We start from the raw sequence: 24,665 nt of genomic DNA on the forward strand, positions 1-24,665 counted from the left end.
AAATATCAACAAAAACCTGCAAGCCAGCTCAATTAAAGGGTACCTAAGCACCTACTTCCACAAACTTATTTTTAACTCAACCTCCCCAGCTATATCCAGTCCTCAAACCTCCATGCTCATCTAAGGAATTCAAAGAGCTCAACCCGCCTCCCAGGACAAAAGACAACCCATAACTTTAGATATATTAACCAAATGCATTTCTACCCTCCGCAGAGGTTACCACTCCACGCACACTGCCCGCACACTCGACGCCATGTTCACTCTGGCTTTTTTGGGATTTCTCAGATGCTCCGAAATGATCACAACATCCAGCTTCAACCCTTCAGTCCACCCCACCATCTCAGACTTGGCAGTCTTCGATGCAGAAACAATCTCGTTCCACATCAAGCAAAGTAAGACGGATCAATTCAAAAGAGGCCATTTCATCTTGTGGCGAGTCCGCCGGTGCGTAATCAGCGTCGCCATGGGAACCAACGACAATCAAGTCTGCCGATCGCTCAACAGCTGCAGCCACTCAACACTCCCGGATATAAGCCGGTGAAACCAAGGCGGAAGAGAGCCTACATTCCGGTTTCTCCTGTGAATAACATTGGTTTCTTTTCTGCAATACAGAGAGCGATTGAGGATCGGCAGACTTCGCGGAAGCAGCCAAAGACGCCTTACACGCCCCGGAGTAGAAGAGAACCGAGGAATCACGTCTACCAGGAGCATCAACCTAATTCCCCTACTTACCTATCACGACTCCCAAATACGTGAATAAAAGCTCCCTTCGGGCATGGTTAAAAGCATCTGTTGTGCTGTCTCGTTCCTCTACCCGCCACAATCTTCATATTTAACCTTCAATCACCCATCCAGCCATACCAAACCCTCCTTGCCTACCTACATTTCAGGAGATCACAGGCAAAATTCCCATCGGACCCTCTCTTCATAGATGACTCCGGTCGTCCAGCCTCACGTTTCTGGTTCCAAAATCATCTTAAATCAGTATTGAGCCAATCCGGCATCCCCGAAGAACACTTCTCGAGCCATTCCTTTCGCATCAGTGCAGCTGCCACAGCCGCCCAGAAAGGTCTCTCCCAGCCGCAAATCCAAGCTCTTGGTCGCTGGACATCAGAGGCTTTCAAAAGCTACATTCGGATGGACCGCTCGCTCATCAAAGAACCCATCGGACACTAATCTCCCACATCATCTAGCATCAACCTACCACAGCATAGCGGCAGAAACTGCCTCACACCGGCCTGCATCTCCATCCACGTTCTGCAGCAGCAGACTTCACTCCCTTAGAGGCCAGCATCGCAGCAAGCGACCGCCCTATAAGGGCCCGTGCCTTCATCTATGTCCTGCACCAGCAGACAACCCCACCCTTAGAGGCCAGCATCGCAGCAAGCGACCTCCCCATAAGGCCCCATGCCTTCTCAAGTCTCAAGTGTCAAGTCTGCTTTTTGTCAATTCTTCCACATGTACAGTACATACATACAGAGATTTGAAATTGCGTTACTCTCAGACCCTTGGTGCATACAATTAACATTAAACACTGACATTAGACGCTGAAATACAGATAAATACGGTAAATACGGCCTTCATCTATGTCCTGCAGCAGCAGATATCCCCACCCTTAGAGGCCAGCATCGCAGCAAGCGACCGCCCCGCAAGGCCCGTGCCTCCATCTTTTCTGCAGCAGCAGACATCCTACACACAGAGGCCAGCATCGCAGCAGCGACCGCCCCTCAAGGGCCCGTGCCTCCATTTACGTTCTGCAGCAGCAATCACCATTAACTTAGAGGGCAGCATCGCAGCAGCGACTGCCCACAAGGGCCTGTGCCTCCATCTATGTCCTGCAGCAGCAGATATCATCAACCTAGAGGCCAATTTCTCAGCAGCGACCGTCCACAAGGGCCAGTGCCTCCATCCACGTCCTACAGCAGGCATCACTCCTTTAGAGGACAGCTCCGCAGCAGCGGTCGCCCCAAAAGGGCCTGTGCCTACATCTATGGTCTACAGCATCAGACATCATTCACTCAGAGGCCCGCATCGCAGCAGCGATCGCCCCACAAGGCCCCATGCCTCCATCTATGTGCTGCAGCAGCAGGCATCCTACACACAGAGCTCAGTATCGCAGCAGCGACCGCCCCTCAAGGGCCTGTGCCTCCATCTATTTCCTGCAGCAGCGGACATCCTACACACAAAGGCCAGTATCGCAGCAGCGACCACCCACAAGGGCCTGTGCTCTCATCTATGTCCTACAGAAGCAGACATCACTCCTTGAGAGGCCAGCATCGCAGCAGCGACCTCACAAGGGCCCTTGCCTCCATCTTTGTCCTGCAGCAGCAGACATCTTTTACTCAGAGGAGAGCTTCGCAGCAGCGACCCCCACTCAAGGCCCCGTGCCTACATCTATTTTCTGCAGCAGCAGACATCTTTCACTTAGAGGCCAGCATCGCAGCAGCAACCGCCCCTCAAGGGCCCGCGCCTCCATCCAGGTTCTGCAGCAGCAGACATTACTACCTCTGAGGCCAGCATGGCAGCAGTGTCCACAAGGGCCAGTGCCTCCATAGACGTTCTGCAGCATCGGACACCACTCCCTTAAAGGCCAACACCACAGCAGTGACCTCCCCACAAAGGCCCGCGCCTCCATCAATGTTCTGTAGCAGCAAACATCACTCTCTTAGAGGCTTGCATCGCAGCAGAGACCACCCCCCAGGGGCCCGTGCCTCAATCTACATCCCACATCAGCAGTCATCTCTCACTTAGAGGCCGACATCGCATCAGCGTCCACCCTACAAGGGCCCCATGCTTCCTTAATCTCTCCAATCAGCCGGCATCTTTCTCCAGAAAAATTCCCCGCTTCAGTAACACCTGGAGTCTCTTCCAGACTCCCCAATATCGGCTTTCATACCAAGCAAGGCCGGGTCGCCAGCAAAAAAAGCTCAAAATGAACTACTGATGCTTGAAGTCAAACAAGACTTTTTAAAAACACACAGTGCATATCTTTCACACCAATGTTAAAATGCTCTTTAAATAAACAACACAGTCATTTCAGCTGAAGTGAATAAAGAACATCTAGTGTATGACAGACACTATCATTTATTATTTTTAGTATTTTCAGTGAAAGTGTCTGACCTCAGTGTGTGTAGTTGACAGTTGTGAGTGTTGAGAGCATCAGAGATCAGCTTCACTCCTGAATCCTTCAGATCATTGTTACTCAGGTCCAGCTCTCTCAGAGGACACTCAGAGGACTGAAGAGCTGAAGACACAACTTCACAGGACTCAGCAGTCAGATCACACCCAGACAATCTGACAGAAGAAGATTGATCTAGATTATATTCCAGTGTTCATTCACAGCCTGTACTTTCACAGAGTGAATATTGTTATTTTGTGAGGCTATAAAACCCCTGAATGAACTCACAGCACTCGTCGACAACATCTCACAGCTGGAACAAGTCTCTTCTTATCCCATGGGCCATAATATCTGTTCATGTTGAACTCATCCAGCACGTTCTCTGACATGAGCAGCACATAGATCATCAGTGTACACATTGAATCTGAGAGCTTTATGACTGAATCTGAATCATCTGGATGTAAGTATTTCTGGATTCTCTCATATAATGACTTATCCTTCAGCTCCAGTAGACAGTAAAACAGGTTCACTGAAGCTTCATCTGAGGTGTTGTAATGATCCTGTAATCGTTGAATGTATTTAATTGTTTCTGTGATGCTGTCTCTGTTGTCTTCAGTGCGTGTGATCAGACCTTTGAGAAGCTTCTGACTAGACTCCAGTGAAAGTCCCATCAGAAAGCGTAAAAACAGATCCAGATGTCCTCTCTCACTCTCACTAGCTTTATCAATGGCCTTCTTCAGAATGTCATGCAGAGAAATCTTTGTGTCTTGGTCAGGTGTGATGAAAAACTCAAGGTCCTTCATGTTGTTGGTCATGTAGCAGATGAAGACGTGCAGCGCGGCCAGAAACTCTTGAACGCTCAGATGAATAAAGCTGAAGACTTTTGTCTTGAGAAGAACAGATTCTTTCTTAAAGATCTCAGCGATCATTCCTGTGTACTCTGAATCTTCACTCACATCAATATCACATTCTTTAAGATCTTCCTCATAGAAGATGATGTTCTCTTTCTTCAGCTGCTCAAACGCCAGCTTGGCAAACTTAAGAATGGTGGTTTTATTGGATTTTAAGAGCTTTGTAAAGTCTTCTTCATCTTTCTCATCATACTTCTGGTTCTTCATGTTCATCTGAATCAGCAGAAAGTGAATGTACATCTCAGTGAGCGTCGTGTCAATGTTTTCTTCATGGTTCTGGATGAGAATATCATGAAGTACTGAAGCTGTGATCCAACAGAAGACGGGGATGTGACACATGATGTAGAGACTACGAGATCTCTTGATGTGTTTGATCATTTCATCAGCTTGACTGTTATCTTTGATTCTCTTTCTGAAGTATTCCTCTTTCTGCTGGTCTGTGAATCCTCTCACCTCAGTGAACAAACCTACAAACTTAGAAGGAATCTGATTGGCTGCTGCTGGTCTTGATGTGATCCAGATGACAGATGCTGGAAGCAGATCTCCTCTGATCAGATTTACAATCATTTCATCTACAGATGATCTTTCTTCAACACTCCTCAGTTTTCTGCCTTTAAATTTCAAACTCAAGCGACTCTCATCGAGTCCATCAAAGATAAACGCCACATTATATTTCTCTGTTAACTTTATTACATTTATGTTCATTTCAGGATAAAATTCCAGCAGAAACTCATGAAAACTGATGTGTTTGTCTTTAATCTGGTTCATCTCTCTGAATGGGAACAGAAACATGGCGTCTATGTCCTGATTGGCTGTTCCCTCGGCCCAATCCAGAATGAGCTTCTGCACAGAGACTGTTTTACCAATTCCAGCGACGCCTTTGGTCAGAATAATCTTCTTCTTGTTTCTCAGTGACTGAAATATCTCATTGCATTTGATGTGTTTGTCCTGTAATGTCTTGGTTGTGTTTTTGAAGGCATCATCAATCTTCAGAATCTCACGTTCACTGTTGACTTCTTTCATATCTCCCTCTGTGATGAACACATCTGTGTAAATCTCATTCAGATCGGCTTCATTTTCCTTCATACCCTCAAAAACACGTTTTGAATTCTCCTTCATGTAGATCTTATGACTTTTCAAAAACTCATTCAGTGCTGAAGTCTCTGTTATTATAACTGATGAGAAGAAAAGAAAAATGATTCAACACAGATGTTATTCACATCAGCATGTTCATCATTATTCACACATTTAAATTCATCTAATGAAGGATTACGGACCAAATTTCACATGACACAGTTCAACACATCATCACATTTGGGAGGATTAAATAAATAGGGCATAAAATGTATTTAAGCGAAATGAAAAGTGAGAAAATATGAGGCATATACAGTTGAAAGAAAAAGTATGTGAACCCTTTGGGTTTACTTGGATTTCTTCATAAATTGGTCATAAAATGTGTTCTGATCTTCATCTAAGTCACAACAATAGAGAAAGACAGTCTGCTTAAACTAATACCGCACAAACATTATACGTTTTCATGTTTTTATTGAACACAACATGTAAACATTCATAGTGCAGGGTGGAAAAAGTATGTGAAACCCTAGGCTAATGACTTCTCCTAGAGCTAATTGGAGCCAGGAGTCAGCCAACCTGGGGTCCAATCAATGTGATGAGATTGGATGTGTTGATTACAGCTGGCCTGTCCAATAAAAAACACACACCAGTTTTGAGTTTGCTGTTCTGAAGAAGCGTTGTCTGATGTGAACCATGCCTCGCACAAAAGAGCTCTCAGAAGACCTATGATCAAGAATTGTTGACTTACATAAAGCTGGAAAGGGCTACAAAAGTATATCTAAAAGCCTTGATGTCCATGTGTCCACGGTAAAACAGATTGTCTACAACTGGAGAAAGTTCAGCACTGTTGCTACACTCCCTAGGCGTGGTCGTCCTGTAAAGATGACTGCAAGAGCACAGCGCAGAATGCTCAATGAGGTGAAGAAGAATCCTAGAGTGTCAGCTAAACACTTACAGAAATCTCTGGCACATGCTAACATTTTTGTTGACAAATCTACAATAAGGAAAACATTTAACAAGAATGGACTTCATGGGAGGACACCACGGAGGAAGCCACTGCTGTCCAAAAAAAACATTGCAGCACGTTTGAAGTTTGCAAAAGAGCACCTGGATGTTCCACAGCACTACTGGCAAAACATTCTGTGGACAGATGAAACCAAAATTGAGTTGTTTGGAAAGAACACACAATACTATGTGTGGAGAACAAAAGGCACAGCACACCAACATCAAAGCCTCATCCCAACTGTGAAATATGGTGGAGGGGGCATCATGGTTTGGGACTGCTTTGCTGACTCAGGCCCTGGACGGATTACTGTCATCGATGGAAAAATGAATTCCAAAGTTTATCAAGACATTTTGCAGGAAAACTTAAGACCATCTGTCCGCCAACTGAAGCTTAACAGAGGATGGACGATGCAACAGGACAACGACCCAAAGCATAGAAGTAAATCAACAACAGAATGGCTTCAACAGAAGAAAATACGCCTTCTGGAGTGGCCCAGTCAGAGTCCTGACCTCAACCCGATTGAGATGCTGTGGCATGACCTCAAGACAGCGATTCACACCAGACATCCCAAGAATATTGCTGAACTGAAACACTTTTGTAAAGAGGAATGGTCCAAAATTTCTCCTGACCGTTGTGCAGGTCTGATCTGCAACTATAGGAAACGTTTGGTTGAGGTTATTCCGAAGGAGGGTCAACCAGTTATTAAACCCAAAGGTTCACATACTTTTTCCACCCTGCACTATGACTGTTTACATATTGTGTTCAATAAAAACATGAAAACATATAATGTTGCTAACGGTATTAGTTTAAGCAGACTAGGTTTCTCAATTGTTGTGACTTAGATGAAGATCGGAACACGTTTTATGACCAATTTATGAAGAAATCCAAGTAAGCCCAAAGGGTTCACATACTTTTTCTTTCAACTGTATGTATATATATATATATATATATATATATATACAGTATGTCTGATGTGTTTATATATCTGTCCCGTCTCAAGTCTTCGGAATCTTTCTTTCTCAGTTAGTTTTGTGTTTATACCTCAGATGTTTTAATATACAGTAGATCATAGGTGGGATCAAGTCATTGGCTTGCATACACACAAATTTGAGTTTGAAATGTGAATACGAGCGAACCAGAACAAATCATGATTCAACAAAACATTTGTACAAAAATGTGATGATATTCTTCCAAATATCCTCCTTTGTGTTTTGCAGAATAAAGAAATGTATACAGGTTTGGTTTGGAACAATCTGAGGGTGAGTAAATGATGACAGAATATTATTGTTTTGGTGAACTATCCCTTTAAATAAATTGCAACCGGTTATCTCATTTTTTTACTTATACACTTAAGCAGAATCTCTTGCTGAAAACATTGAGCATTGTCAACTTAAGACTTTGAGGTAATACAGCTGAAAATGAAAGAAGTGTCACAAACATGATGCAGTATATTTTAAGTTAATATAGCCTAGTGTTGCTGTCTTGAGCTGTGTCACGTATGTACTGTATATCTCATTATGAGATGAGAAAATAACACGATCATTTAAGACTTCAGATATTAAGTTCAAACTAAAAAAAGACTTCAGGAGTCAGTCTAGTGTTTTATTTCTGTGTAGTTGAACACAAGCTCTTACTGCATCATGTGAAATGAGCCAATCATCTGTGAGTATCAAACCTTATGATGGAGTTTAAACAGGCTAGTGACTTCCAACAAAGCATTATTTGAAGACGTATGGACGAAAGTAGTGCTGTTCTGACTCACAAATCCCTTTTTACACTCAACTGGATTGTTTAAAGTAAGAGTCTCTAAGTCTACTGTTTCATTCACTCGACACTTCATTGTAACAAATTGAGTCATGTTTTCTGTGAGTCAGGACAGAATGTAAATATTGTTAGAGTCTGATGTTTAGTGTTAATTCACCTTGTTCTTGTGTGCGCTTCTCTGTGGAGTTTTGCTGCTCTGTGAAGAGAGAAAAGATGAATGAAAACACTGTGAGATTGATCATGTAGCATTTGTGTTTGTGTTTTATTGTACCTGCAGTGTTTGAGATGCAGTTGAAGGTCACGTCTCCTGTGAAAGTGTTTCCAGTGAGCACAGGAGCATTTACAGCTGAACTTGAGTCCGCCTTCACATCAACACTGACTTCACTCATCTGCAGCAGACACATTTTACAATGAGATTCATTCATGCTACTTAAAGGGATAGTTCACCCAAAGATGAGCATTCTGGCATCATTTACTCGCCCTTAGATTGATCCAAACCTGCATAAATATAGTTGATCACCAAAAAGATATTTGAAAGAATGTATGTAAACAAACAGCTCTGGTCCACCATTGGCTACTACACTCTAAAAATGGCTGGGTTAAAAACAACCCAATTGGCAACCCAGCGCTGGGTAAATATTGGACAGAACACATGCTGGGTTAAAGTAACCCAGCACACTGGGTTACACATGATAAGCCAGCATGATGGGTTATTGAAAAAACCCAAAATGTAGTCATTTTAACTATTCATGTGTTTAATTCTGGGTTATTCTTGCTGGGTTATTCTTAATTTATTCTGTACTTCATTGTCAATCAAGACAATTGACATTTGTTTTTAAAAAAATATTTTTTATTTGACTGTAAAAATAATTGTTAATAAAAATGTCAACTTTTACACGCAGTAACAGCAATATTTTTAGATTTGCATAATTAAAAGAAAACAGTTTAATTATAATAAATAAAAATGTTTCATATCAAACATTAACAGACGTAACCCTTCTAATTTAACATCCATAGTTTTCCTTTATTCCCAGTCCTAAAGTATATTTATTTGTAACTACGGTTGATTTATATACCATAAAAGGAAGTTTTTTTGTATTTTATGTGCACTACTATTATTAACCTCTAGAGGGCGGTTAATGCTGTGGTATGTTGAGAGTCAACGTACGTTAAAAATCAGATGAAGAAGCCTGCTGAATAGGTACGCACGAGGTTAGCGTGTAGCTGCAAAAGACAATCTAATTTTCATTTGTTTCTTCGGTTCAATGTGCATATTCTTTTATAAAGAGTAATGTTAATCGTCAAGGTAGTTTATTTATCCTGTTGCTGAGGAAAACAACCGGTCAATGCTTTTGGTTACTGGTTTTTCTTTTACACGAACTCTGATTGGTTTTTTTTGAGGGCTGATTCAAATTGAGTGATCTACCATTTGAACGGCGAGCCAGACCCTGATCTGCCACTCTAGGAATCATCGTGGTCCATCACGGATGCAAACAAGAGAGCTAAGCACATACATACTACCCGGGTAGCAACACAAAAGGCCTTTACACTAAAAGACATTGAAGCTCTTTACACACATGACCATTGGAGCTTAACACATGGACTTTTGAGTTTTATTCATATGGACATTTGAACACTTTACAAAGGATCCAGAACAAATTGAGACTGTGTTTTATTTTGTTTTAATTTCATTTCCATTTTATTTCATTTTTGGTATTCACATTCAACTACGGGTTTGATATGAACCAGTTTGTTGTTGGTTCGTAGTGTTGAGTGTAAACCAAACAAAGAGTCAACGGTGAGAATATTGTTTAAATATTGAATGTGAATTATTGCAAATAAAATTGCCGGCTGATAAATACTTTAAATTGATTTGGTCCACCCTTTTACTCTTAAATCCTCCCAGAGCCGAACCTAGGCTGAATTTAACCTCTGTAGAGTAACATATGTAGAATATTGCATTCGCCGTCCCCGTTACACAAGCATTATAAATAACATTATAAATGACTAATAAACATACTCCACAATATGTAGCAACAAATGTCAATTAATAAAACTAACCAAAGACATATAAATTATGTATAATACATTATGAATTACACCACTTAATACACTAAGAAACCACACGTGCAGCAAATCAACTCATTAAATACAGGCTACCACACTCGTCTTTCCTTAATATATGTGTAACCCTCTTCGTTGATGTGCTCCCCCAAATGTCTCTGCGTTGTGTGATGTACTGGGTGTAAGAGGAGGACACCAAGACCGTTGTTGTGTCACAGCAGTGAAGCTTTCTGTATTTTTTTATTTGTCTGGTACACATCAGCCATGTTGTCACAAAGGAAGAGCATTGTGACCAACAACAGCTCCACTCATGTAAAGAGGGCACAAACAACAATGAACCACAGCTCCCCCTACTGCTGGAGGAACATATTACATCTTCCCCACATATGCACAAACCTTGAAATGTTTGGTTTAAAACAGAGGGAGCAATATAATTGACTGACTGCTTATCATCCAGTGTGGACACCGAGAGAGGCGTTCCTGAAGCGTGAATGCTTGACCGCACTCGATGGGCACTCGCCGGTTTGACTCAAATTTTGTTAAATTCTCACTAAAGTTCATAAACTTAGCTTACATGTAATGGGGTTCACTAAAATTTTATTAATTCGCATTTTCGCGCATCTTCACAGGACTATGCGATGTCAATTTATCTGTAATGGTGATATGAGGTAACAGTTGCTGGTCGTCTAAATTACATCACTAATGTTAGTTAAGACACTGTTGCCTTGGAAAACGTTACAAATTATGCTTATTTTCAATAAATATTCAATTAAAATGTAAAAAACTTAGCTTTAAATTGCTCCAGCCAGTGACTTTGCCCCTTCGTCCTTTATAAAAAGGAAAGTTGCGAAGTACACTCAACGTCTTCATGGCGGTAAGCGCTCGAGACTCTTCAAATAACCCAGCGGCAGAAACAACCCAGCACATTAACCCAGCGGGTTTAACCCAACACCTTGAAAACTAAAACTACCCAAAAAGTGTTTAACATGTGGAAAAATAACCCAACAAAACAACCCAACGGACTCAACCCAGCGGTATGGGTTAAAAAATAACCCAGCCATTTTTAGAGTGTGTAGAAGTGGACAAAATCTACAATGGTAGTCAATGGTGTCCCAAAACTGTTTAGTTTTCAACGTTTTTTAAAATATCTTCTTTTGTGTGCTACATAAAGATTCTGTATGCAGGTTTGGGGTGAGTAAATGATGACATAATTTTTATTTTGGGGCGAACTATCCCTTTGTCATTAAAGGGACGCTATCCCAGAAAATGCACTTTTAAATGTTTATCTAACAGATATTGAGTCGCCAGGGAGTGTGTATTTGTGTGTAATTATACAAATCCATCCATTCTTCTTTTTGTAATCTCCTTTAAACCACGACAGTGACACAAAACATCTGTTGGGATCCCCTAACAATCTGATGTCACATGACCTGCCCATGACCACTCACTGACTCCGCCTTATGAGCTTGTAGTTCCCACTGTCCGTCAGAGACACTCTGTCAGCCATTTTCAGGCAAGAGCAGACCACTAGCCAGCAACAAAAATGTCTAAGAAACAACAAATGTGTGCTGTGAAGGAGCAAATCTTAGGGCTGTCAGTTAAGGAGCCATTGGCTACTATAGTGGCAAAAAACTCAGACGGCAAATTATTTTTCAAGAGCCACATAACATGAACTTACAATTTTAAATGGCTTGCTTTATTTATCTTGTGGTGTGTATATCTTCCCCCTAATAGGTTTTGCTCACATTAAGTTTTTTCAAGTTGGGTCCTTTCCAATCTGCAGAATTCTGCGGAATGGACTTAGATGTGTTTACATTTGTCCACAAATATAAATCTGTAATTTTGTTGAAATAGTATTAAAATGCTGCCAGTATATTTGAATGCAGTTGATAGCAGATTTTGTTCTACTTATTTAAAAGAGGCAGAGAAGGGTTGTTATCGATTGTCTTGATGCTAAAACGACTGTTTAAATTCCGAATACACCAGACTAAATTAATCTGAATTAATATGAACCAACAGAAATGCATGTCAAGACCATATTCATATATTCTATAGCATGGGCGTCGCTAGCACTTTTTATTCCGGGCTCTAGCCCCGATTGTTTGTAATCCAGCCCCGAATGTTTTGGACTGGAAAATAATAATAGGAATTCAGTAACTGGACGTTTAAAATTCAATGTTGACGCTGTGTACATGATGCCGACTGCAGCCTCTCTCACACGCGCCGAGTCTGAAACAAACAGGCACATACACATACCACATTACTGATTTCAACCTATCATAGAACATCACCATTGCAGTTGAACTGCTCGACAAAATAAAATATAACAGTGTGAGGGCAGAGAAGACTACAGAACGGCAATGGCCCGTGCCAAGAAATAAACAAATCTTCTTTCATTCTGGCAGAAGACGAAGAAAGGTATTAACTTTAGTGAGCGTGTACACACAGACGAAAATGTACTATAACTCATGATCAGTGTTGCCGGTAACGCGTTACTTTAATTTGACCACATTTTTCAGTAACGGGTAATCTAACGCGCTACTTTTTCCAAACCATTAATCAGATTAAAGTAATTTATCCAAGTCACTGTGCGTTACTATTTTTGTCATTTTCCTTAGTAAAATTATATATTTTTTGCTTTCTTCTTGTGTCTCAGGAAGTGAAGTCACGTAGCATTATGCGACAAGTCACGTTTTCAGCACGAGGAATTCATGTGTAATAGCCCCTACCACGCAGCGACACAAACGTAAACAACAATGGAGGGAGGAGAGAGATGCGTGTTTCTAGCTGGAAATACAGTCACGAGTTTGTGTCTGCTAGATGACAATATTATCGTGTGAAGCCATCAGTGAAGACCATCAAGGTGTGGCATGCGGGGGCAGACTTAACACTCCAGAAAAGATTTCTACACACAGACTTGAGTATGTTTGCTTCTCAGGCCACCAGTGGCTCTCACACGGACATAGACAGCTACACCTCCTCTGTATTGGACTACATCAATACCACCATTGATAGTGTCACAGCTCAAAAGCAGATCACCATATACCCGAATCAGAAGCCACGGATGAACATGGAAGTGCGCCTCCTGTTGAAAGCACGCAACACCGCCTTCAGATCAGGTGCTGCACAGGCCTATAGTACTTCCAGGGCAAATCTGAAGAGGGGCATCAGAAAGGCCAAGCACTGCTACAAGTTGAAGTTAGAGGAGCATTTTACCAATTCTGACCCTCGACGCATGTGGCAGGGCATCCAGGCCATTAGTGACTACAAACCCAACCACTCCATCCCCATAGCCACAGATGCTGCCTTTCTGAACGAGCTTAATGACTTTTATGCACGCTTTGAGAGAGACAATAAGGAACCCGCCACCAGGCTCACTCCTTCCACTGACCACCCAATCATCACACTTAACTCCACAGATGTTCACACTGCACTAAGCCGGATAAACGCACGCAAGGCTGCTGGTCCTGATGGCATCCCTGGTCGCGTACTCAGGGCATGTGCGGAGCAGCTCGCTGGGGTCTTCACGGATATCTTCAACCTGTCCCTAGCCCAAGCAGTGGTTCCAGCATGTTTCAAATCCACCTCCATTGTGCCCATTCCAAAACATTCCAGCCCGACATGCCTGAATGACCACCGCCCTGTAGCACTCACACCCATTGTTATGAAGTGCTTTGAGCGGCTGGTCCTGTCACAACTAAAAGACTCTCTACCATCCACACTGGACCCATACCAATTTGCCTACCGTAGCAACAGGAGCACAGATGATGCAGTGTCCATGGCGCTGCACTCGGTGCTCACACATCTGGATAATAAGGATACTTATGCACGCATGCTGTTTATAGACTTCAGCTCTGCATTCAATACCGTCATCCCTTCCAAGCTAATCATCAAACTTGGAAACCTAGGCATTAACAATTCAACCTGCAACTGGATTATGGACTTCCTGACGAACAGGCCTCAGCTTGTTAGGTTAGGCCACATCTGCTCCACCACCATCACCCTCAACACTGGTGTACCACAGGGCTGCGTACTGAGCCCCTTTCTCTACTCCCTTTTCACACTTGACTGCAGACCTGTGAATGGACCTAACTCCATCAAGTTCGCAGACGATACAACAGTGATTGGTCTCATCAGCAACAACGATGAGACTGCTTACAGGGAGGAGGTACGGCACCTGGCCACATGGTGCTAAATCAACAACCTGCTCCTTAACACCTCCAAGACAAAGGAGATCATTGTGGACTTCACAAGTTCACAAGGATTCAGGAAGGCGAAAGGAGGCACACACGACCCCATCCACATTAATGGGACGGCTGTTGAACGTGTTTCCAGTTTTAAGTTCCTTGTGACCCATATTTCAGAGAACCTGTCCTGGACCACCAACACCTCATGCCTGGTCAAGAAGGCTCACCAGCGTCTCTTCTTTCTGAGGACACTGAAGAAGAACCAACTGTCTTCAACTATCCTGGTGAACTTCTATCGCTGCACGATAGAGAGCATCCTGACCAACTGTGTCACAGTCTGGTACGGGAACTGTTCTGTTGCTGAGCGCAAGGCACTGCAGCAGGTGGTGAAAACAGCCCAGCGCATCACAGGGACTACACTCTCTTCCATTGAGGACATCCAAAAGAAACGCTGTCTGCGTCGAGCTCGCAGCATTATCAAGGACTCCTCTCACCCCGCTCATAGACTGTTTACTCTCCTGCCTTCCAGTAGGCGCTTCAGGTGCCTCCGGACAAGAACCAGCAGACTAGGAAACAGCTGTTTCATTATTGAACTCTGCTCCCCACTGATTCCACCACCCCTCATAACTTTAACTGTAATGCTACTATTAAATTGTTTACATTGCACTACAGGGCTGCCATGCATGACTGAACTGTACACACCAGTACTTCATGTTATCTGCTCTATCGGACTGTTTACACACACATAACATCATTTGCACTCTATACTGCTCACTTGCACACCAGGAATATTACACTGAATGCTCATTTGCACTAATGGACTACTCTCCTATCTGCATTACCTCATCTACTGCACTGTAACTTTCATAACTGCATTACCTCATCTACTGCACTGTAACTTCAATAACTGCACCAACTTCTCTACTGCACTGTAACTCATCTATTGCATTACTGCATCTATTGCATAATTAACTGTATCTACTCATCTATTGCACTATAACTTCAATAACTGCATTACCTCATCTACTGCATTGTAACCTTAATAACCGCATTAACGCATCTACTGCACTGTAACTTCAATAACTGCATTAACTCATCTACTGCACTGTAACTTCAATAACTGCACTAACTCATCTACTGCACTGTAACTTCAATAACTGCACTAACTCATCTACTGCACTGTAAATGTATAACTGCATCTACACATGTATTGCACTATAACTTCAATAACTGCATTAACTCATGTACTGCACCGTACCTTTAATAACCGCATCAACTAATCTACTGCACTGTAACTTTAATAGCTAATGTCTGTAACTAATGCACACTCAAGGCACTATTGTATAGTCTATATTGTTATCTGTTCATAACCACCTGTACATTAATGTTCACAGTATATATTATATTGTTCATAGTACATACCGACTGTCATATTTTCATAGTACATGCCCATTGTATGGTATTTTCCTAATATTGTATTCTGTATTTATTCACACTGTATATCCTGCACTTGCTAATTGCACTTCTGGTTAGACCTAAACTACATTTCGTTACACTGTACTTGTATATGTGTAATGACAATAAAGTTGAATCTAATCTAATCTAAAAATATTACGGTTCGTTGTACTCTCTGTGCTTGCGACAAAGTGCTATCTAGCTACAAAAACACTACGTCAAATTTTAAGAAACAATTGGAGTTGCAGCACTGCACAGTCCAACTTACAGAGCAAGTCCCACCAGGTGGTGCGAAGCAGAGAGCAGCAGGTCCCCCAACACCCAAACAACAAATGCTGGACTTAAAAAAAAAGCAGTAAGTGGGGAGAGTTGAAGAAGTTGGTCTGGCAGTAGTTATGCGCGGATGGCGATCAAATCCGGGGTCGGGTGGGTCCGGTCATAAAAAAATTTAAGATTAATTGCGGGTGGGTCGCGGGTGGATGATATCATATACAATATTAACAACATCTCAAAAAATTTGAATATGTTTCAAATGCATTTTTCATCAGGCATTTTATGCAGTAATTTAAAAGAAATCTGTGCGTGGCGGCGGTAGAGGACGGTCTGTTTCTTAAAGCAGAAATCGAGGCAAAACAGATCCGAGAGAAATGTAAAATGGGAGAATTTAAAAGAAAAAAAGGTAGAAAAGAAAAGTACCGTTTGTGAGCGTTTTAGCGAAGGATGAATCAAGTACTGGGTATGTATTATGCAACGGCTGTGAGGCACTGTATGTATATGAAATATGGTAATCATGTGTGTGCTAAATCGAAATATTAGATTTAAGTATTTATAGACAAAGACAGTGCTAGAAAATTTATTAAGTAATTTAAATGACGATCGGGTCTGGATATCTATATCAGAGAAAATTATACGTGCGGGCGGGTGACGGGTGGATACTTTATTTGAAACAGCGGATGCGGGTGACATTTTAGCTTATTCACGCATCTCTATGAGGCAGTATGTTGTAGAGGAAATGCTGCCCTTAAACACGGTGGACTCGCTCTTGTTTCGTGCGTTTCACACTTGTTTTGTAAAACCACTCCTTGCTGCTTTAATGCTGTGAACAACAGGTTCAATGTTCATAAAACATGTTTAAAAGAAATGAATAGTTACATTTATAAATAATGTAGATTCTAAATAGAATGTTTTGCCATTATTAAAGTGTTAACAGTTAAATATGTCATGATTTGACCGTTAAGTGAAATCAAGAAAATCTTTATATTATTTTTAATAAAAACATGTTTTTTTCAGGAAATAGTCTAAGTGCAACTTTACATACAGAGAAACATTGTTGACATTACTGTTAAAAATACACTTCCAATAAAGTGAGTGTTGGCAAAACTGATTGTCATTTTTATATTGAGTCAGCGGGTGTGCTGGAGGCAGCTGCTGAATGTAACTGATAAAGTAACGTGTAATCTAATTTAGTTACTTTTAAAATCCAGTAATCTGTACAGTAACTAAATTACTTTTTAGAGGTATAATCAATTATCAGATTACTTCTTCAAAGTAACTGTGGTAACACTGCTGATGATATAAAAATCCAGATTATCTCAACAAGGCCGCACAGTTTTTCCTGATTCTGCTATTGCGGCATAATAATCTTAATCAATCGATGCAAAGATAGCAGAAATGGATTTTATCAACTTGTAATGCATTATTTTTAGGAGGATAATGCACAGATGTTGCCTGTCACTCATGTGAGGTCAGTGAGTGATCTGTGTGAACCTTTCTTACCAGGCTGCTGCCTCACATGCGGAGGACCGGGCGAAGCAATAATATATCCTCATATATGACAGCGTAGGGGAGCAATACTGATATGTATTACTTGAAAAAAATCATCATCCTTGAGCAAATTTTTCACATCAGCAAGCGAATCTTATCTTTCAGGCTTATTTCTTGTCAAAATGTCCATCAAGTTTTTTTAAACACAATCGGGTATGAAGTTAACAAACAATTTACACAATTTACAAACAAGGAAAACTACTTAAGGAACTGACTGTACATTTCATGCATTATTATCGCCCAGCTCATAAACATGAAAGCACTACGCATTACAAACATTACCATAAGCTTTTTTTTGCTCAAGTCAAGTCTGGATTATACTCTATGATGATTCCACCTTCAAAACATTGAACAGGAAAAATACATGGACAAAAGAATCATAAAGAACTATGAATAATCCAAAAGAGAATGAAGTAGAGTAGACATAAGTAGCTAGACATAGATAACAATGGGTCAGATGTATAAAGTTACAAATGATTATTTTGTGTTTGATAATATATTGCATAAATGCTTTCATGCAAAGCATATTTTCCTTTAAAAAATTACCCCTTACAAACCTATCCAAATTCCCTACATTAGCCCTTGATGTTTTAGGTTCAGCCCCTGATGGTTTTATATCCTAGATACATCCCTGTTATATAGGCTTTATGAAAGAGCATTTATGAGAACAAAAAATAAAATTGAATGAATGTAACCTGTTCTGTGCTATAAATTCCAATGATTCCAATAATTTGATCATTGTTATAGTCAAAATCGCTAAATTTGCACATTTCCTGCTCTGATAAAAGGGAGAAGTGGGATGTGCCGAAGTGAATTGTCGAGCATCACCTCAGACTGCACTATCACTCACACACTGGGTTGTGTTGCTCTCTCTCTCTATGTCGCCAATATAAAGTTTGCAGGCACGTTTATTACACACCCTCACTTTCAACAGTCTGGATAATATCTTTCATGAAAAGAGTTAAAGAGTTTAAAGCAAAAGAAGGGGTTGTGTTATTGTGTTGAATCGTTTTTTCTCGCTTTGAAGGGATGTGAACTGGTCCTGTGGTGTCTCGAGGAGCTATAGACCGGTACATTACGTTCCTGAACTGGTAGTTTTGTTAAAATTCTAAAGTTAAAAATACAAGAATATGTTCTTGTTTTCACGCAAAGATTATAATTGTCTTTACACTGATGGTTGTTAGCTTTTTAATAATAGTATCTAAATAATGTGCATCAGCTGGCAAACCAAAGAATTGTATTTAAAGAGAAAGATCGTGGTATAAAGTTTATTCAAACTGCAGCGATACAGCAATTATTTTGTCTAATTCAAAGACGGCGCCGTCCACGGAGCATTTTAGTGCATTTCATCCGTGAAAAGCTGTCTACACTTTATACTCCAACTATAATTATAGAAAAGTGAACCTGTACCGGCAGCAAAATCAGCAGCTTTTGGATCTCACTTAGTCAAGACAAACATAAATCAGCCCATAAATTCAGAGCTTGAGCTTGTCTGGAACTTCAACTCGACAACAAGTGAAATAAAAACATGATCATATTGAAACATTATATCAGAAACTGAAGTGAAGTTTATTGTTTAGTTCTTACCGTGTAGTTTGTGTTTGTTTGACGACAGTTTGAGGCTCAAATGGTGAATTGTCATGGATGCTTTTACTTTCGATTTTGACCACTTCCTTCTTCCTGTTTACACATGTGTTGGTGCTACGAGATTTTTGGTTGCCTATATTTCTCAAAGGGCAGATTAACATGAATATTCATGAGCTTGTCATGTCAGGCTTTTCAGTTTCTGCATGACTAATGTTTTACTTAAATAAATACAGACGTTTAAACCGCATTCGTTTGGCGCAACGTTTTGTAGTATGCATGTCACCTGACCAAATGATTTTGATGCACATGCATCATTTTAAAAGTCTATTTAAAATAACACATTAAAGTAAAGTTTCTGAGATAAACCAAGTTTATTTAGCCCACTTTTTCCACTATGTATTAATCTATGAATGTGGATTATAAACAGTGACAAACTAAAGTTCTTAAATCACAGCAGTTGATTGAATCACAGTACCATTAAATGTTAAATAGCATATTAAAAATGATTTAATAAATTTACATTTACATATTGTGAGCACTGGAATGCAGGTAATAATGATTTTCAAGATGAGCATAATCAAAAGCAAAGTTAGAAATGTATTTACTCCATATAATAGGTTTGAGAATTGTCCACAGATGGTTAATTAGTTCAACTACAGAAGAGGACAAAAGACTGGAGGCTGTTGTGATGGGTTACCTTTAACATATTCCTGATCACAGATTAGAAAATTGAGACTGGGATTCCAGTGGAGTCTTATTTTATTTGACCAGTGTGCTGAAAGGCCCTGTTTTAATAAACACTCACTTCAATGTAGGCCTACAGTATGTCTGCAGAGGCGTTCTGGGTATGGCGGGGGCTATCGCGGCTGTCTGGTCAGGTCAATTCAAATAAATATTTTATTACAGGATTTATTGCAGAAGCATCAGAAGAATGAAAAATGTAAGTGACTCCTCACAGAGAAAAGATTGCAAAAACAATACTACTTTATCAGCAGCTTCTGTGGTGATGGACGCGTGACAAATGATCTTACAAACTTCATGTTGGCTTGACAAAGCCTGTCCTGAAGAGTTTGAAAGGTTTTATTGTTCAACTTTTTCTAACATGATGGAAAAAATAATGTGACCCCAGTGTGGGGTCACATTCTTCAAACATGGTGACTCACAAATTTCTACGCTTTCCTCACTCTGAGTTATGAGCAGTCAAAGTTTGTCGCGATGTTAAGTCTATGGGAATTTTGGTGGTTTTGAGAGTCTGGTTTTCGAAAACCAGAACCTGGATCAGTTAGAAAAGATACAGCAAGGCAAGTTAGACCGGTCTGAAAGTTTGTGGAAAGATAATGGATGTAGCTAGAAACTCTAGGAGGAGTAGCGTTTAGAAAAGTTGGGGGAGCACAAGAACTTTAATAATAACAGTAAGCTTAGATCTGTCACATGTAGCTTAGAGACGCAAGACAACGGAGTGATATCCAACGGAGAACATTTATTTAAGACACACAGGAACGGGGAACACGCAAACAATCAATAACTGACAAAAAACTGAGGAAAATACAGGGCTTAAATACAAGGGAAAACGTAATCAAGGGAAACTGAAACAGGTGAGGGACTAATTTACTAATAATGAAAACATGCACAGTGGTCTGCGGGCTCTGGAAGGCCAGACGGGACCGGCTGGGCAGCGGGCTCTGGAAGGCCGAGAGCCGGTCCTCTTACTGTCTCTTGCAGCTGGGTGGTGGAGGAGTGAGGTGTTGATCCATGATGAGCCGGAATGAACCCACCGCTAACGACTGGTGCTGGATGACCATCGCCCAAGTTCCCATCAGCCACCCCGACGCAGAACTCTGAGCCAACCGCTTGGAGGACTTGATTTATGAAGACCTCCAGCGGATACTCTTCTGCGGCGGGGAGCATGACAAACCGCAAAAAAACTCCTCCAAGTAGCTCTCCAGAGGCCATCCCTCCTGCTTCAAGTTCATGAGGATGGCCGAGGGTGGCCTCTGGAGAGAAGGTATAGCTGTCCATGTTTTCTAGGTCTGCTATTCTGTCACGTGTGCTGACAGAAGAAAGCGTCCAAACAAAGGATATTCTAAAATAGGTACTTTAATATAAGAACAGAAGGCAAACAGGGAACCAGGAACACAGGAAACGAACACACGTTGACATCAAACACACGTTGACATCAAACACACGTTGACATCAGTAAGAAGTCCTTCATGTGCACAGATGACTCAGCTGGAGGTCAAAGAAAATTCCTAACCCTGGGTTTAATCTAATTGTTTTCATCTTCTACAGTACAGTGTTGTTTGTTACTTATGTGACTAATATATATTTGCACTTCTGTAAACATATTTTTTGTCTTTAATTTCTATTGTTTGTTTATTCCATTTGTTTATTGGTTTCTGTTATTATATTTTTATGCACTAAATCTTTTAAAACTTTAACATTGTTTTAATTTAATCCTGAATATATGAATTTAGTGCTCAGTTTATTGTTGCTGTGTTTTTTGTATTGTGTAACTATTTACAGTATGTGTTGCTTTTAGTTTATTGTTTGACATTATTTGTTGCATATTTTCCATAGTGTTTGTATGTTTCTGTTGTATTGTGTGATTTTGTTTTTGTTGTTCTTTTTCTGTTGTCTTAATATTAGTTTGATTGTTTTTTGGCACCTCTTTTGACATTGTATTTATTTTTGCTGCATTTGAGTAGATTTTATTGTCAGCATCAATTAAACACAATACTTGCATTTGCTTGGTGTCTGTGTTTTATTCCAATTATTCAATATATTATCATACATTTCTGGGAGAAATAAGGTATTTATTTGCTATCTGGGCAGTAGAGTAAATATAAAATAACAATTACTTTGAAATAACAATAGGCATAAAACAGAAAACTGTACACCTACGGTAAATCGCTCCCAGTACTTTGCTGTGGAATTACAGCACAACTGTTAAATGAAAAATGGCTACAAAACTGTACAATTACAGTTAATGGCTGGAACCACTGCTGCCAGTACTTTAAGGTAAATTTACGGGGATTTATTTTTACAGTGTACTTTTATGATCAAAACTTCTTTAATAAGCTTATTTTATTTTACTGGCATTATACAACATTGTTTTGGGTTATGTTCATGGTGGAGGTCAAGAAATATTTCTTGACAATGAAATGCATTAGATAAAAAGTTTGTGCTGAGTGTAAATTCGTGTCCACCATCACAAACCAATAGATTACATTTCGTGACTATATCACAAACTGCCGTGTGAATTCATGATAACAAATTGTTTATAAACTCACAACCAAGCTGTTTAGGTTACACCTTTGATTATTGTGGTGTGTAAACTACTATTTAGACAAATTGTTTGTTAATTATTAGTTAATGTTCTTGCAGTACCCAATCTAAAGTTAAAACTAGTCATTGTTTGTAAATGTTTATAAATGCTTGCGATTGATCTATAAAACTTATATGCTTAATGTACATACATTAACAACACATAATAACAAGAAGAAAACCAGTGTTTATTGTGTAAACACAAAGTACAGTATTGTTTACCAAATCCTGAAGCAGATGGCATGGTACATTAAGAAGAGAAATTTTAATTTTTTACAATGTCAAAAGAACAAATGAAAAACTGGTTAAACTTAAACAATAAGATCACAAAACTTAAACAAATACTTATTGGTAAACACTGTGCTTTTCCATAACATTTTGGTTGCTTTAACCAATTTTACTATATAGCAACAATATAACCATTGCTTCTTCAAACCACATTAGGTAGAAATAAAATAAAAAACACTATTAAGCAACAATGTAACCATTTCTACATATTTAAATGAAAAACAGACACAAGGCTTAAAAACTTAAAGGAGTAATTCACCTTCAAAATGAAACTTCTGTCATCATGTCATCTGTCATCATGTCATTTCAAACCTGTATAACTTCTTCTCAGAACACAAAGGAAGATATTTTGAAAAATGTTGGTAACAGAACAGCACACTCCCCCATAAACTTCTATTGTAACGAATGCAAGTGAATGAGGAGCTGTTAACAACATTCTTCAAAATATCTTCTTTTGTGTTCTGTTGAGGAAAGAAAGGCATACAGGTTTGAAATGACCAGAGGATGACAGATTTATTTATTTTTTTGAAAGTGAGCTACTCCTTTAACTTCAATAATGATTGTAGAGTATGCAGTCTACTGACGCTTTGTCAGGGGAAGAAGCTACAAAGCATTTTTTATTGTTCAACTTTCTGTTGAACATCAGGTTCCCTTTCTGTCGGTCTCTCGACGTTGTGTCGAGAACGACAGATGGGGTTCGCCCTTGAGAACCAATCAACTCTGACTACTATAGAAAAGGCCAATGAAATTTGGCGAATGCAATTTGCATGCCGGGCTCCGCCCCCGGAAATCCGGTATAAAAGGAGGCCGGCGTGCAGCATTCACTTACCTTTTGTTCTTCAGAGCCATCGCTCATGAGTACAACTCAGGATTCAATCCTCTACAACTACACGCTGGTGCTACGACGTGTTACAGCGGATCGTCCCTTCCTGCAGCGACCTTCCCCTGGGCGTCTCGGCGGTTCCGGAGGTGTTAGAGATTTTTTCTAAAAGTCCTTTTCAGGACTGACTGAGCATTCTCCAGCGCGGCATGTCCCGCTGTTCTCTTGGGTGCGGCACCCTCATCGAGGAGGGGGATGGACACGATCGCTGCATTAGGTGTCTGGGCGTCCAGCACACTGAAGCAGCGTTCGTTGACACATCTGCCTGCACTGCGGGCAGATTGTCATTCAGAAGTTGCGGTCACGGGTGGCTGTCTTCCTACGGGAACCAGCCACCATTTCGTCTGCTACCCGGGCTGTGACATCTGTGGCTACGGCCCCGATGACCACCCACGTTAGCAGCGTTAGTGATACGGGGAACTCTGCGAACGTAAACCCGCCAGCCAAGTGCTCACGGGCCGATCGCACCCCGATTCGCTCTTCTGAACGTTCCCCAACCGGCGGTGGCATACCGTCCGGATCCTCACGCACACACTCGGAAACGATGTGTGACGTAGATGAGATGTCGCTCGCAGCATCGGAGGGAGACTGGCATCCGACTCTGCCGAATCCAAACTCCACCCCCAGCGGTCGAGTTCAGGAGGAAGCAGAAGTGATGTCATCCGTGCTAACCCGGGGATGCGTGGTTCCCGAGGTCGGTGCGCGGTGCAAACCGCGCCCACCCCGGGTGCCATGTTTTTCCCGGAGGTGCATGAGGAGCTGTGTAAAACTTGGAACGCTCCACTCACGGACCGTTCCAGTGAAACCAGCTCCGGCTCCCTTACTTCCCTCGATGGTGAGGCAGCCAAGGACTGCGTCGAGATCCCCCGGGTGGAACGTCCGCCTGCGGTGCACCTGTGCCGCGGACGGCTACCACCTGGGGGGGGATCGACCACTCCTACCGTCCAAAGCACGTAAGACTTCGGCATCACTGGTGTCGAAAGCTTGCGATGTTGCGGGCCAGGCTGCCTCCTCTCTCTATGCCTTGGCCATCCTGCAGGTCCGCCAGGCCAGGGCGTTGAGAGGGCTCCACGAGGGTAAGGCCGACCCGGGTATAATGCAGGATCTCCGTGCCACCGCTGACAGCGCTCTACGGGCGACTAAGGCGGCGGCACGGGCCCTGGGTCGGACGATGTCCACGGTA

At 41.2% G+C, this 24,665-nt stretch overlaps 1 protein-coding gene across 4 annotated transcripts in view; it reads right to left on the minus strand.

Annotated features, from left to right (window-relative positions):
• Positions 1–19,098, minus strand: part of LOC130430159 (NACHT, LRR and PYD domains-containing protein 3-like) — a 39,543-nt gene extending 20,445 nt beyond the window's left edge. For all 4 annotated transcript variants that reach the window (XM_056759146.1, XM_056759147.1, XM_056759145.1 and 1 more), the window contains exons 1-5: positions 18,991–19,098; positions 8,145–8,262; positions 8,031–8,069; positions 3,407–5,204; positions 3,121–3,294 (exon numbers count right to left, since the gene is read on the minus strand). In XM_056759146.1, the coding sequence (XP_056615124.1) occupies positions 3,121–3,294; positions 3,407–5,204; positions 8,031–8,069; positions 8,145–8,262 (2,129 nt within the window). In that variant the 5' untranslated portion in view covers positions 18,991–19,098. The remainder of the gene's footprint in view (positions 1–3,120; positions 3,295–3,406; positions 5,205–8,030; positions 8,070–8,144; positions 8,263–18,990) is intronic.
• Between the last annotated feature and the right edge of the window lie 5,567 nt (positions 19,099–24,665).

The sequence above is a fragment of the Triplophysa dalaica genome, chromosome 10 (assembly GCF_015846415.1).
Source record: "Triplophysa dalaica isolate WHDGS20190420 chromosome 10, ASM1584641v1, whole genome shotgun sequence".
Taxonomy (NCBI): Eukaryota; Metazoa; Chordata; class Actinopteri; order Cypriniformes; family Nemacheilidae; genus Triplophysa; species Triplophysa dalaica.